This window comes from Onychomys torridus, chromosome 22 (genome assembly GCF_903995425.1).
Source record: "Onychomys torridus chromosome 22, mOncTor1.1, whole genome shotgun sequence".
NCBI lineage: Eukaryota > Metazoa > Chordata > Mammalia > Rodentia > Cricetidae > Onychomys > Onychomys torridus.
The window spans coordinates 17,429,492-17,445,038 of record NC_050464.1 but is presented as its reverse complement, the minus strand read 5'-3'; the positions used below and the strand labels follow the sequence as shown (position 1 = coordinate 17,445,038).

Here is a 15,547-nt window from a genome sequence, read left to right as displayed (position 1 = left end):
TGTCTCAGTCTTTGGAGTGTTGGGATTTCAAGTGTGAGACATTTTTGTCTGATGTTATCAACTTGATACACCTGAGAAGAGGGCGCCTCCATTGAGGAACTCCATCAGATTGGCCTGTGGACATGTCTGTGGGCGTTTTCTTAATTACTAATTGATGTAGGAGGAGCCAGGTGATGGTGGAGGTAGACCCGGGCTATATAAGAAATGTAACTGAGCAAACCTTAAGTCACTTTCCCCCAGGTCTGTGCCTCAGTTCCGGTCTCCAGGTCTCTGGGGTTCCCATTTTGGTTTCCTTCAATGAATTGGAACCTGTGGGCTACACAAACACATTGCTGTGAAATGTGTTTCACCGCAGAGAAAGCAAACAAGGACACCTGGCTTCCAGGGAAGTTGGTAATGAGATGATCCAGCAGTTAGGTTAACTCCATTCACTTCTTCCTTTCCAAGTTGCCTCGTGGATGGTGTTTCTGAGAGCCTTTCTGCATTTCAAGCCCCTAGACCCCGGCCGGAGACCCTCCAGTTCACAGTGGACGTATTCCATTTTGCCAACAGCTCCAGAAATATGGTAATGGCATTTTGCGACAGCCAGGCATAAGCCTGAACCCCTAGTCTGGCTTAATGTTCTCTGCTGTTAACCAAAAGTGCTTCCCTTAAGCAAATGATTTACCATGCTAGAAATAGAAAGTAACAAGCTGTGGGCTCAGCAAGGCCCTCACAGGTAAGGGTTTGAGGCTTAAACTTAAGAACTGAATAAAATAGGAGCTGGAGAGGCAGCTTGGTGGTTAAAAGTACTAGCTACTCTTCAAGAGGACCTAGGTTCAATTCCAAGCACCTACATAACAGCTCACGACTGCCCGAAACTCTACCTCCAGGGAATCTGACACTCACACACAGACATACATGCAGGCAAAACACCAATGCATATAAAATATAAGTTAAGTCTTTTTTTTTTTTTTAAGTACCAGCTGCTCTTTCAGAGGACCCAGGTTTGATTCCCAACACCCACATGGTGGCTCACAACCATCTGTAACTCCAGTTCTAGGGGATCCAACACTCTCCTGGCTTCCCCAGCCACCAAGCATGCATGTAGCGCAGACATACATGCCATGTATAACATACACAGTAATCAAAACCCAAAACCCTAAATAACTAGGTCAGACATAGTGGCACACACCCGTTTTAATCTATGCACTCGGGAGGCAGAGGCAGATGGATCAGAGTGTGAGTCCTGGTTTGCAGAGTGAGTTCCAGGCCAGCCAGAGTCATATAGTGAGACCTTGTCTTCCCCCAGAGAACAACAAAAGTTAACCCCCAGGGCTGAGGAGATCGACAGCTCAGCAACTGAGCTCTTATGGAGGACTGGAGTTTGTTTCCAGGACCCACTGTGCCTGGGTTATGGGAGCTGCCCCCCAAAAAGGCGAAAGCTGGGCTGTTCAGAGAACTCCATAGTAGTGCTTCCGTAGATAAGGTTCTGGACTTGAGGACCACCCCCAACCCCAGCACACGATCTGTAAACACAAATCAAGTCGAAAGTTATTTTAAACTTTGTTTCATTCTGTCTTTGATTCAGGTCACGCCAGATATCCTGGATAACCTGGATCTCACTATGTAGATCAGGTTGGCCTCAAACTCGCAGATCTACCCGTCTCTGCCTGGATTAATGGTGTAGGCTACCACACCTGGCTTAATTAAAAGTTTTTTGCAATTTAGTGTGCTCGTGTGTGCGCGTGTGTGCACACACACTTGCGTGTAGGTCTGAGGACATCTAGTGGAAGTTGTCTCCTTCCACATGGGGAGTCCCAGGCTCAAACTTAGGTCATAAGTCTTGGTGACAAACACTTTCGCCCAGTGAGCCACCTCTCCTTCACCAGTTTTAAAATTTTATTTTACTCAAAAAAACCAAAAGAATTTGTGTACACACCTGAGCATATATCTATGAACATCGTGCAATGCCTGCAGAGGCCAAAAGATCCTAGCCATGTAGGTAGTGGGAATTGAACTCGGGTCCTCTGAAAGAACAGCCAGTGTTTTGTTTTTTTTTCCAAGACAAGGTTTCTCTGTGTACCCCTGGCTGTCCCAGAACTCTCTCTGTAAACCAGGCTGGCCTTGAACTCAGATTTGCCTACCTCTGCCTCCTGAGTGCTGTGCCATCATACCTGGCTTCCTATAACTACCTTTAAAAAGTCACTGACACATCTTAAAACTCGTCTGCTCATGACTATTTCAGATCTATATCACCTGTCATCTCAAAGTGACTCCAGCCAACCAGACCCCAGATGAGCTCAACAAAGCCTGTTCCTACAACAGGACTTCCAATATGTGAGGAGACCAGCCTCTGGGGTGGGGGGTGCCCTTAGGCATCGCTGGTGTCTGCTCCTTCAAATGTACAATTGCAAACTTCTGTTTCCAAACTTCCTGTCTGGGTACCAGAGCAAAGCCTTTTGTGTTTCGCCTCTCAGCTGGCTGCCAGTAGAGGGCGACGCTGCCATCTGTGACTGCTGCATTAAGGGTGACTGTAGTCCCAGCGATTCAAGGAACCAGGCCCATGGAGAGAAGCAGTGGCCCCGGTCAGCTTCTAGAAACCGCAGGCACGGTATGTCACAGGCACGAGCTGTTGATTCCTCTTCCTCTTTAAGACACCTGCTGTTGCTTCTTCCTTTTCCTCCAACAAGATGGTTGACTTCGGGAATGACTTCTGGAACCTGATGACATCTTGAGTTTCAAGTGGGAGGGTTGCTGACCCTCTCTTCCCAGTAGCATGTTGGGGTATCTCCGTCACCTTGAGATTCTTTCAGCGCATTACTGGGTAGTGGGGAGAATAATGTGGCTGGTCCGGTGATCCCTCATTCAATCCACCGAGGCTGAGCAAAATGATACTTATGAAATCAACTCAACCTAAGCACAGAGTGGCTCACATCTGTCGTCCCAGCCCTGGGGAGGCTAAGATGGGAGAAATCACAGTTCAAGGACAGCCTGAGGTGCGTAGGGAAACCTTGACTCAAGGAACCAAACATAAAAGGCTGGGAGAAAAGTTCAGCAGTAGAGCACCTGCCTAGAATCCCCCAGTGAGGGGCTGGGGTGTGGCTCAGTGGTAGAGCCCCTGCCTAGAATCCCCCAGTGAGGGGCTGGGGTGTGGCTCAGTGGTAGAGCCCCTGCCTAGAATCCCCCAGTGAGGGGCTGGGGTGTGGCTCAGTGGTAGAGCCCCTGCCTAGACTCCCCCAGTGAGGGGCTGGGGTGTGGCTCAGTGGTAGAGCCCCTGCCTAGACTCCCCCAGTGAGGGGCTGGGGTGTGGCTCAGTGGTAGAGCCCCTGCCTAGACTCCCCCAGTGAGGGGCTGAGGTGTGGCTCAGTGGTAGAGCCCCTGCCTAGACTCCCCCAGTGAGGGGCTGGGGTGTGGCTCAGTGGTAGAGCCCCTGCCTAGAATCCCCAGTGAGGTGCTGGGGTGTGATTCATCAAAGCTCTTGGCTAGCATTCTTGAAGACTTCGGTATGATTCTCCAGCACCAAGCACAAAGCCTTCCCCATGTCCTGGTCTTTTTACAGTGACGGATGAAGCTGATGTCACTGTAGGACCCCTGATTTTCCTGGGAAAGGCAAGCGACCAGGCTGTGGAGGGCTGGACCTCTTCTGCTCAAACCTCTGTGGCTCTTGGCTTAGGCCTAGCCGCAGTGGCATCCCTGACCCTGGCTGCTCTTGTCCTTACCATCACCAGGAAGTGTCACACCGCTTCCCATCTTGTCTCCCTTTCATAATAAAAGCTCCAGTTCTGAATGTGGCTTAGTTGCCTGTACCAGAGGTGGAGTGTGGGATTGGTGGTGGCTACATGGGGGAGGGTGAGCTAGACTGTCACCTAGCACGTGTCTGCCAATAGTGTAATCTAGAAAGAACAGCTGGACCTCCAGTGAGCAGCTGTCTAGATGGAGAGGCTAAGCTGGCTAGTATACATACACACGTGCACTTCTGCATTAGGCAACACATCTGTCCAGAAGTAGTTGTGTATGATGTGACTCCAATAAGGTCAATATGGATCCAGGAGCTGTTGAAAGAGGTGTGTAGGCCACGCCAGACTGACTTCTTAGGGTATCAAGGAATCTTCTAGCACTGGCCTCACGGATCTGACTCCAGTGGGGTAAGGGATGGAAAGGGGGCTTCTTGCTCCTCTTTAGGTCAGCAGACAGACACTGTAGCCCAGACTGGCCTGGAACTCGCTATCTCCTTGCCTTAGCTTTCTGGGTACTTGGATCACAAGTGTGTGCTACCACCGTGGGCTGGTGCAGCAGAACTGTGGCAAAGAACTCTGGGGTGGGGTAGGTGGTCCGTTTGTCATCCCTACTTCGGTCGATCATCTCTGCCTCCAGTTATCCCTAGCTTACATGGTAATGCGCGCGCACCTGCTTTCTTTTAGGGTCTTAGAGATGACTAGTCTATGTGTGCCATGTCTGGCATGTGTTCAGTAGACACTGTTCCCCCCCCCCCCCAAAAAATATCTGAGGCCTGTTGGCACACGATTTTTGTTGTTGTTTGTTTGTTTGAGACAGGGTTTCTCTGTGTAGCTTTGGAGCCTTTTCCTGGAATTCACTCTGTAGCCCAAGCTGGCCTCGAAGGCACATACCTTTTGTCCCAGCACTCAGACCGGAGAGGCAGGCAGACCTCTGAATTCCAGGCCAGCCTGGTCTACAGAATGAGTTCCAAGACAGCCAGGGCTACACAGAGAAACCCTGTCTCCAAAACCAAAAACAAAAAAAGCCATTTGTGTGTATGCGTGTCTGGAGGTGAGATGTCAGCTTTCAGGAATCTGTTCTTTCCCTTCCTCCATGTGGGAACCAGAGCTTGAACTCCATTCCTCAAGCATCTTTACCCACTGAGCCATGAGCCATCATACCAGCCCAGGTTACACATCATTTCATCTCTAAGTAATCACAGCCTAATCGCTGCCTTGACATCTTTGTGTCTCTCCTGGGAAAGCCATCACCTGGCCCTAAATGAGCATAATTTCTACCTTCCTCATCAGTTAAAGCAGATCAGATGGGAGGGAACAGAGCCTCCACCCTCTCCCATGTCTCCACAACACTTTTGCAAGTCTGCCTCAGTATCCCTGGGAGGCCACCTCTCTTGAGGACGGGATAGCTTTTTAGCTGAAGATCAGATGACCCTGCCTGCATGTCAAATCCTAGCCACAGTTCCTCTGCACCCCAGACACAGCCACTTCCTCTTTGTTAAGAGGAAATGAAAGAGTTGAATGAAGGACACGTTCTCAGACTGTTCAACACCCGGAAAACTTGAGGACAAGGAACAGATGGAGTTTCATTCAAGAAATGGTCCCCAGCATGTCCTTGGAGTCACATTCACAGAACAGGGTCTACTGGAGAGAGGGCTCAGCACTTAAGAGCATGAACCCAAGTTTGCTTCCAAGTACCCACATGGAGCAGCCCACAGTCATCTGTAACTCTAGCTTCAGGGGATGCAGTGCCCAGTTCTGGCCTCAGCGGGTTGCTTTCACAGCGGACCTGGGTTTGCTCTGCAGCACCCACAGGGTAGCTCACAACCACCTGGGACTTTATTCCCAGGGGATCTGATGCCATCTTCTGGCTCTGCATACACATAATGTACAGACACACAGGCAGACAAAATACCCATACACACAAATTTTTAAATAGTTTTCAAAATAATTTTTCCATTTAGTTGGTTGGTTGGTTAGTTGGTTTTTAGAGACAGGGTTTCTCTGTGTAACAGCCCTGGCTGTCCTGGAATTCACTATGTAGACCAGGCTGACCTTGAACCCACAGAGATCTGCCTGCCTCTGCCTCTGCCTTCCAAGTGCTGGGATTAAAGGTGTGGGCCACCACTGCCCAGCCCTTAATTTATTTTTATAGGGGAGGACATATATATGGAGGTCAGACAGAATGACTTGCAGCAGCCAGTCCTACCATGGGGGTCTTGGGGACTGACCTCAGGCCATCACGCTTCACTGCAGGTGCCTTTGCCCACTGAGACATCTCACTGGCCTCTGAAAATATAATCCCCCCAAGATATGGTTTCTCTGTGTAGCCCTGGCTTTCCTGGAACTCACTCTATGAGTTTGAGGCCAGCCTGGTCTAGAGATCCACTTGCTTCTGCCTCCTGAGTGCTGGGATTAAAGGTGTATGCCACCATGACTTTAATCTGACTTTTTTTTTTTTTTTTTTTCTTTTCCTCTTTGAGACAGGGTTTCTCTGTTTATTCCTGGCCATCTTGGAACTTGCTCTGTAGATCAGGCTGGTCTTGAACTCACAAAGATTCACCATCCTCTGCCTTCCTAGTGCTAAGATTAAAGGTGTGCACCACTACACCGGGCACCATTTTTTTTTTTTTAATTTTTTTGTTTTGTTTTTGAGACAGGGTTTCTAAGTAGTCCTGGCATCTTGGCTATGACTATACACCAGGCTGGCCTTGAGTTCACAGAAGTCCTCTGTCTCCTGATTGTGCTAACGTGCCTGGCTGTCAAACTTTTTTTAAATTGACATAAAATTTTGTTTTTACTTCATCCCTCTTGTAACTTCTACTGCTCAGAAATATACCTCACTACTTTGTTTACTAAGAAAATTTGATACTTTAAAAAGATTGTATTTTATGTGTGCAAGTGTCTTGCCTGCATGTGTGTCTGTGCACCATGTTCCTGCAGTGCCTGAGGTCAGGAGAGGGCCTTGGATCCCCTGGAACTGGGGTTACAGATGGCTGTGACCTGTCATGTGGGTGCTGGGAATTGAACTCGGGTCCTCTGCAAAGTAGCAATCACTCTTAACTGCTGAGCTGTCTCTTTCCAGCCCCTGAAATGCTTTACATCCATCCCCTCACCCCACCCCTGCACCAGATAGTCTCAATGTGTAGCCCTGGCTGTCTTGGAACTGACAGAGACCCACTTACCTCTGCCTCCAGAGTGCTGTAAATTGCTGTAAAATTCACTAACTTTTAATCTTCTCGAGTTACACTCTTTGGGCAATGTTAGACATGGGGTGTTCTCTTCACAACCATTAGTGATGTAACTTGAGAGCCACCAGGAAAGTTGGACAGACCTAACTGTAGCTGGTTATGGTGGCGCATGCCCTTAATCACATTGCTGAGAAACCCTGTCTCAACCCAAAACAAACAACTTCATCGTGATTGTCTACATGAAGCTCATACTTGTCCTGTTGGGTGAACTTTACTCTTTTCTTGGAGAACCCTTCTATTTAAACAAAACTTACACTTTTAAATTGTATGTCCATGTGTGGGCGCACAGGTGGAGGTGAGCCAACAACTCAGAGGGGTCAGTTCCTCTGCCATGAGGTTGCCAGGGATCAAACTCAAGTAGCCAAGTTTGGTGGCAGGCCTCCTTCCTCACTGAGCCATCTTGCTGGTTCCATTTTCCTCCGTCCCTCCCTCCCTCCCTCCCTCTCTCCCTCCCTCCCTTCCTTCCTTCCTTCTTTTGGTTTTTCGAAACAGAGTTTCTCTGTGTACCTCAGGTTGTTCTGGAACTCACTCTGTAGACCAGGCCGACCCCCAACTCACAGAGATCCGCCTGCCTCTGACTCCTGAGTGTTGGGATTAAAGGCATGCGCCACCACTGCCCAGACCATTTTTCTACTTTATTTATCTATCTACCTATTTATTTATTCTTTTTCTTTTCTTTCCGAGACAGGGTTTCTCTATGTAGCTTTGGAGCCTGTCCTGGATCTCACCTTGTAGATGAGGCTGGCCTCAAACTCACAGAGATCCACCTGGCTCTGCCTCCTGAGTGCTGGGATTAAAGATGTGTGCCACCATCGCCTGGCTATTTTTCTATTTTTAATAGTTTAGCTTTGCTTCATTCTTGGCTCACCCTAAAACTCATTTATCTAATGAAGCATAAATCCCAGTTTTGCCTAGGTGGAAATCTCTGAAATGCTACCAATGCAGTATGGGGAAACTGTGTCCCAGTAGCTGGAGAAAATTTCAAACTAACCAGGGCCTAGAAATATAGCTTAGTGGGTAGAGTGCTTGCTACATAAACCAGGCCTAGTGGTACATAGCTGTAATCCCAACAGGTGGGTCAGGGGTTCTAGCCCACCCTCAGCCACAGAGGGAGTTTGAAGTGAGCCTGGCCTCTTCCTGACCTCAAATGGGGCTAGGAAGAATATTTGCTGGCAGCTGAAAGTTATCTTGACATATGTTACCCAAACCCCCTTTTTCTCCAGTGTCTGTGACTGCCTCCTACATATGACTTTGTTCCAAAGGCTTCAAGTACATCCTCCAGAAACACTTCAAGGATGGGCTGAAAACTTTGCCTTTGTGATTCACAGAAGACAGAGGCTAAAGGGAAGTTGGATGTGAATGAGTCATTAAAGGACTGAAAATTATATTGTATACACAGTGAAAATGTCAAATATCTTGTTTAAGCCTTGAAATTATATACATGTAATTATACACGTATATATAAAACCTACTTAGTCCATATAATGTTACTGATGTGTGTATGTATATAGACAATACACACACATATACACACACACACAAATTTAAAAAAGGCCCTGAATTTGAGAAAGCAGCAAGTAAGAAGGTACTTGGGAGTGGTTAGAGGGAGAAGAAGGAAGGAAGGAATTATGTGGTTATATTTTCATTTCAAAGAATAAAATACCTGAAGAGAAATCTTGTTTGATTCATTTGTTTAGATATTAGAAAAATGGGATAGAGGTGTGGCCCAGAGGTACTGTCGAACTAATTAAAAGTCAATCCATGGGGCACCAATCAATTGCATTTTTACTGAAAAGAATGTAAGGATGGGGTGGGAGTGTTTCTTCACCTTTTTAGAATATTTGTCTGGGATGTGAATTCAGTTGATTTAAGGCAGATTTTTTTTTTTTTTTTTTTTAAGATTTATTATGTACACAGAAGAGGGCGCCAGATCTCATTACAGATGGTTGTGAACCACCATGTGGGTGCTGGGAATTGAACTCAGGACTTCCGGAAGAGGAGTCAGTGTTCTTAACCTCTAAGCCATCTCTCCAGCCCAAGGCAGATTTAAGATAAAACTGTTTTAATTATGTGTTTATGCACAGAATCTAAAATATAAGGAAGGCTACAAGTGTAAAACAAACTGGGTTACACAGTGAGGTCAAGGCCAGCCTGGGCTACATAGGGAGAATTTGTTTAAAAAAAAGGGGGGGGCGGGTGGTGGTGGCACACACCTTCAATCCCAGCACTCAGGAGGCAGAGGCAGAGGCGGATCTCTGTGAGTTTGAGGCCATCCTGGTCTACAAAGTGAGTTCCAGGATAGCCAGGGTTGTTATACAGAGAAGCCCTGTCTCAAAAAACAAAACAATTTATATATATAAAATGGTGATTGGCTACAGTTGAACTTTGGGGATGAATTTCATATGAACACAAGGCCATCCAATGGTTCAGCAGGTAAAGATTCTTGTTGCTGAGTCTCATGGCTTGAGTTCTATCTCAGAACTCACATGGTAGAAGAAGAGAACAGAAGGACATAACTCTGTTCTCTCTATGCATGCTGTGGCATGCCCTGTCCCTGCACAAAGACATACAAATAATAAAAAGTGTGAGCCCTTATCTGTTAGTTCAGACTTGCAAAACGGAAATCGGCAGATAGGAGGGATCTGTTCAATGCTGCAAGGGCTGCAATAGCTGAGTTAGAGGGCTTGCCCTGCGCGCTGGAAGCCTGGGTTCCTCCCCCACACTGCATGAAACTGGGAGAGATGGTATACACCTGCAATCCCAATGCTCTGAAGGGAGAGGCAGGATTAGGAGTTGAGGGCCAGGCTAGGCTATATAAGACCGTGCCTCAAAAAAAAAAAAAAAAAAAAAACCCTCCTCTGTTAGGAGGGACTTATATATAGACAGAGCTTTTGGGGGACAGACTTGTGTATTCCTTGAGGCTGTGAAGTCATTAAGATCTTACACGTGGGTCCTGTGTGGCTACCATCACCACCAGGAGATGCCAGGTGCCATCCATTCATCAGAAATAATGAGCCGAGCAGCTGTATCTTATCAGACCGTCCCTCCAGAGTGTCAGATGGAGACCAATTAGCAAAGGCAGGAAGCAACACGGTTCTGCCTTTCCAAGCAAAACAGTAGCAAGCGCTCCAGCCCCTTGGTGACAGTGCCAATGCCAGGCCTCTCTACTTAGCCTGTGTTCATCTTTTCTTGCTTCTGGGTCAGCTGGGAGCTGGTTCCAGAAAATGGGACAGGTTCCATCACGTGGAGTTTTAAGGACTTCTTTCGCAAACCCTAGGGTGTCCTGCGTCCTTGCTAGATAAGTGCTGTACCACTGAGGCGTTCATCCATAAACCAAGGCTTAAACAATTAAAAAAAAAATATAGGCTATTTCCTTATTTTTAAATTTAAAATCTATGTTTCTTGAAACTGTGTAAGTTCAGCCGTTAGGAAGCAGACACAGAAGGGTGAGGAGTTCAAGGACAGCCTTGGCTACCCAGTAAATTCAAAGCCATTCTGGGCTACATGAGACCCTGACTTAAAAAAAAAAAAAAAAAAAAAAAGCGAATTTCACGGCTGGAGATTCGTTAGTAGCAAAATACTTGCCTAATGTGCTTGCCTTGAATTTGATCCCCAACACCACATAAAAGAAACAGCAGGGGCTGTCAAGATAGCTCAGAGGGTAAAGGCGTTTGTTTGCTGTCAAGCCTGACAACTAGAGTTCTATCTACGGAACCCACGTGAAGGTAGAAGGGGAGAACAGACTCCTAAAATTGATCTTTGACCTCTATTCGTAACCCACCCCATCATATACACATAATAATAACAACAACAACAACAACATTAAAATTATTAAAAACCAGATGAATCAGTAATTAACGAAGGAGTAAGTCAGTAAGCAATAAGTGAAGAAAGGCTGGGTACATTAACATCTGCTGGTGCATTTTGGTTCCGCCCACTCCGCCTCGCCAGAACTACATTTCCCAGAAGGCACCGCTTGAGGGGGGCATGCGCGGCGCGGCGCTGGGAGGCTGCGACGCCGAGTTTCACTCCGGCTGCCTCCCGCTCGGAGTCGGAGCTGTAGTCGGTGGGTTCTTGCCAGGCCGAGCCAGAGCTGAAGCCGGAGGTCGGCGGTCCTCTCCACCTGTTCCCTCTGCTTTCCTCAGACTCGGTGAGCGGGACGGGCGGGCCACCTGCTGGCGCCCAGGCTGGAGGTCCTGAAGGTGGGCGGGTGGGTTGAGGAGAGGGGGGCTATTGAGCCAAGCTGGGACCGGAAGGGGGCGGTCGTGCGAGGGAGGGAGGGCCGTGCCGGCGGGATGGGTGAGTCCTGGGGTGCTGGGAGCTTTGGGCTCCGGGGCACCGGGGTTCTGGAAGCGGGAAGTCGTAGTTGGGACGCTCTGGGCGTTGGGGACAGGGCTGGGTGTGGTGAGAGCCCTATTTTTGCAGAAGCGGGGGTCGCATGCCTGAGAGTTTGAGCCCTACAGGACCTGCAAGAGCAGTGAGGCTATTGCTAACCCTGCTTCCCTGAGGGGTCAGTTTCGGTCCTGAGGGGGCTGCACCCAGGCAGTGGGGCTGCACCGATGGCTGGGAGTTGGACTTCGGAGGCGTATGCCTTTCCATTCTCGGTCTCTCTCAAACTGGGTCCCTGGGGCACTTTGGGGGAGTCTCTGTTTTGAAGCTCCGCTTTTCATCCTATCTTATCCCTCAGAGCCAGCTGCGGGTCGCCCGCGTTAGCTTTGCCTCCACGACGGCACAAATACGAATGTGTACAGAGGCAAGACTTTTAAGGAACTCTGTTTCTACATGCCATCCTTGGTAGTTCTGGAGAGCCCAGCGACGTGGTGGTGCACGCTCGTAGTCCCAGCACTTGGGAGACTAAGGTATCAGGGTAGCGAGTTCAAAGCTTCCCTGTGCTGTGTAGACAGCCTCTATATTAACCATGCCCTCTTCCAAAGCAAACAACAACAGAAAAAAAGTGTTAGCCAGGTGTGGTGACTTATGCCTATAATCGCTGCACTTGTGAGGCAGAAGCATGAGAATCAAGAGTTCCAGGCCAACCCTAAGCTGTATACTGTGTGGACCCTGCTCAAAAAACCAAAAAGTATCAGTTCTATAAAGTGGACTTCTAGTAGAAAAAAAAAAAAAATCAGGGTTGATTTCAGCTATTCTGGTATCTAGGCCCTTGGTGTATGTGTACTGTGTGGGCTGTCCAGTGGACTGGTTTCTGAAGTCCTCTTGCGGGCTTCTGGGGCAGGGCGTAGTTGAGTGGTCTGAGAAAAACTATCATACCTTCTGTGCTCTGCCCAGGCTGTTGGGAAATAAGTCTGGTAATTTCCAGTCGCCAGCCACAGCACATGGGACCCGACATCTGTGTGCTCATTTTTTTTTTTTTTCTCTTGCCGTTCCTTCATTGAAGACTTAATCATCTTTTTTGGCAAAGGTACCTCGGAATTGGTGTGGCTGCGTCAGCAAGCCCTCAGATTGCCCGGTTTTTGTTGTTTGCCGTTCATATCAAGATGGGAACCCAGACAAGTTATTGCTCCTGAAGATCTGGTGTCTCCATCAAGAGGGGACAGTTTGGTGCCAGCCCTTCAAGTGAGAGGAGGTGAGAGCCATGGGGAAATTCACCTTGATGCTTTTGAAATCTGGTTTTTCAAAAGAGAAGGTGGGTGTGGGCATTGAAGGGAGATGGCTCAGGTCCATACACTGCTTGTCTGACAAGTGTGAGGATCCAGATTCGTTCTCCAGGACCAATGTAAAAAGCCTGGCATGGTGGTATGTACCTACCTGTGATTCTTGTGCTAGGGAAGAGACAGGTGAATCCCTGGGGTTTGCTGGTCAGTCCACCAGCTGAGCCTATTTGGTGAGTGAACAAGGTTGATGGTACCTGAGGAACTGCAATCCAGGCTGCCCGCCCGCTAGCCTCTAGGAGCACCCATGCATCTGTGCACACATGCACATAACATTCACACATATACACATACAGAAGCAGGCAGCATGGATGGTGGGATTCTGGGGTTCCAGGAGCAAAATGAAGCCTGGGAGTTGATTGTTGATTGCCCACTGTTGCAAATAAATTCATTTGGCTTCCTGCCAACGCTGCGTCTGTCTAACCAGTCTTAGAGGATGCTTCCTACCTTAGGACATGCTTTATGGGCTGGGAGGCAGCCTTCAGAGAGTGCTTAGCTAGCATGCAAGACCCTGAGTTTAAGCCCCAGCACTTGAAAACATTTTATTTTTTATTATTACTTTTTTTTTTTTCTTTTAAACATTTACTTGTTGTATGTATGTGCCATGGTGTATATGTAGAGGTGAGGGAGCAGTAAGCAGGAGTCAGTTCTCTCTATGTGATATCTGGAGATCTAAATAATCTATTTTTATCTTATGTGCATTGGTGTTTTGCCTGCGTGTATGTCTGTGTGATGGTGTCAGACTTTGAAGTTGTAGACAGTTGTGAGCTGCCATGTGTTCTGGGGATCGAACCAGGGTCTACTGGAAGAGCAGTCAGTGCTCTTAAGCCATCCCCTGACTTCTGCACACCTTCATTGCAGACACAGGCCCATACTCACACAATGATAATAAGTTAAAAGGCAAGCATGCCTAGCAAGGTGATAAATACCTGTCATCCCACACTCGGGAGACTTCGGCACAACTGCAAGTTTGGGGTCAGCCTGGGCTGTGTAGCCGGTCCACCCTTGCATGGTGTGATAAGTTGTAATCCTAGCATTCGGTAAAGTGAGGCAGAGGAGCATGAGTTTGGGGCCATCCTGGGATATGTAGTGAATCCTAACCCAGCTTGGGCTACATGGGGAGATAATTGTCTCAAAACTAAAAACAAATCAATCAACAAACCTATGCTTTGTAGGCTAGGGAAATGAGTCACTGTCACTGCCTTTGAACCAGAAACTTTTTTTTTGTTGTCGTTGTTTATTTGCACAAACCTCTGCCAGGTGCCAGACAAGATCTCCTCCTCCTGGCAACTTCTTGGGTGGAAAGACAGACATGCCAGTTGTGGTAGGTGTAGTGCTGAGGTGAGTCAAAGGTGAGTCCCCCTCCTCCAGGGGGAGGTAGGCAGCAGGGTCAGGAAGGCTTCTGGAAGTGGTGGCCAAGGTGAGCTGAGGAGAAAGTGAGGAGAAAGTCTGGGAGGAGTGTCAGCATCTGCATAACCATGAAGCTCCCAGGGCAGGGCCGGGCCATGCTGTCGTAAGTGCAGCTGTGTTGGCTAGAACAACAACAGACTGTAGCGTGGAGAGGCTGGGAACGTGGGCAGAAGGCAGAGTATATATGGCGGGTTCTGAGGGCCTTGCCAATGGCTAATGGATTGTCATCCAGAGATGTGCATACACCGGAAGCCTGGTCTCCACTGTGGTCCCGGGACCGTTCAGCCTTTGAGGGGCGGACTCTAGGGGCAGAGGAGATGGGTCAGTAGTTAAGAACACTTTTGGGTCTTGCAGATGACCCTGGTTTGCTTCCCAGCATTCATGTGAGGCAGCTCATGTAACTCCAGTTCCAGTTCCAGTGTACTCTTCTGGCCTCTGTGGGTACCATCCTGCACATGGCATACAAACATATAACACACATGCATATAGATAATAAAAAAAATATTTTTAAAGAAGTCATTAGCGGGCTGGAGAGATGGCTCTGAGGTTAGAAGCACTGGCTGTTCTTCCAGAGGTCCTGAGTTCAATTCCCAGCAACCACATGGTGGCTCACAACCATCTGTAATGAGATCTGGCGCCCTCTTCTGGCCTGCAGGGACACATGCAGGCAGAACACTGTATGCATAATAAATAAATAATTTAAAAAAGAAGTCATTAGCTTCAGAGCAGATTAATGCTGATCTTGTGCAATAGATTATGTCTCCCTGAAGTGATACAGTTCTTCAGAAGGTGGGTTGAGAGATGACAAAGCCACCTCCATGTGCTTGGTCACTTCCGTGCCTCTGTTTCTCTCTGCTTCCCTACTCCAAAGGGCTGGTGCCGTGTCTTAACGGACCCCCAGCCATGACAGAGATGAGCCAGATCAGTTGCTTTAGGGCCTGGGAATGTAGCTTAGCTGGTAGAGTGTTTGCCTACCTTGCTCCGAGCCCTAGATTCCACCCCCAGCACGGCATAGGCATGGTGCCACAGTCCTGTCATCCTCGCACTCAGGAGGTGGAAGCAGGAGGATTAGGAAGGTCAAAGTTGTCCTCGGGTACCTGATGAGTTCATGGCCAGCTTAGGGTGTGTGAGACCTTTTCTGAAAAATAACCAAGTAAAAAAAAAGTAATAGTTTTTCCACTCATAAGTTACTCAACACCACAAATGTACACCAAAGCTCTGGAGACTAGAAGGATTTTAGCAGAATTCTATGAAGAGTACATAGAACACTGTAGAAGTTCAGAACATGTTTTCTCTCTGTTTTAATTGGGTCTTGGGGCTGGGATGTGGCTCAATGGTAGAATAACTGCCTAGAATCTGCCAGTGAGGGACTGGGGCATGGTTCCATCCCTAGCACCAAAGCATATAATACATTTTAATTGAAAGTCGAGGTGAAGGTTGAGAAGCTGGCTGGGTGGGTAAAGTACCTGTGCACAAGCTTGAGAATGTGAGTTTGGATCAC

General features: G+C 48.0%; 2 protein-coding genes across 6 annotated transcripts in view; both read left to right on the top strand.

Moving 5' to 3' along the window:
* Positions 1-3,750, top strand: part of Zp3 (zona pellucida glycoprotein 3) — a 12,420-nt gene extending 8,670 nt beyond the window's left edge. The window contains exons 5-8 of the mRNA XM_036172475.1: positions 448-565; positions 2,228-2,319; positions 2,460-2,593; positions 3,542-3,750. Coding sequence (XP_036028368.1) covers positions 448-565; positions 2,228-2,319; positions 2,460-2,593; positions 3,542-3,750 — 553 coding nt within the window. The remainder of the gene's footprint in view (positions 1-447; positions 566-2,227; positions 2,320-2,459; positions 2,594-3,541) is intronic.
* A 7,200-nt stretch (positions 3,751-10,950) lies between these two features.
* Dtx2 (deltex E3 ubiquitin ligase 2) overlaps positions 10,951-15,547 on the top strand; it is a 37,156-nt gene continuing 32,559 nt past the window's right edge. For 2 of the 5 annotated variants that reach the window (XM_036172267.1, XM_036172265.1), the window contains exons 1-2: positions 10,951-11,117; positions 12,387-12,551. The gene's annotated coding sequence lies outside the window, so the exon portion shown is untranslated. Of the gene's footprint in view, positions 11,118-11,654; positions 11,827-12,386; positions 12,552-15,547 lie in introns of all 5 variants that reach the window. The other 3 variants (XM_036172266.1, XM_036172262.1, XM_036172263.1) reach the window with 2 other exon arrangements.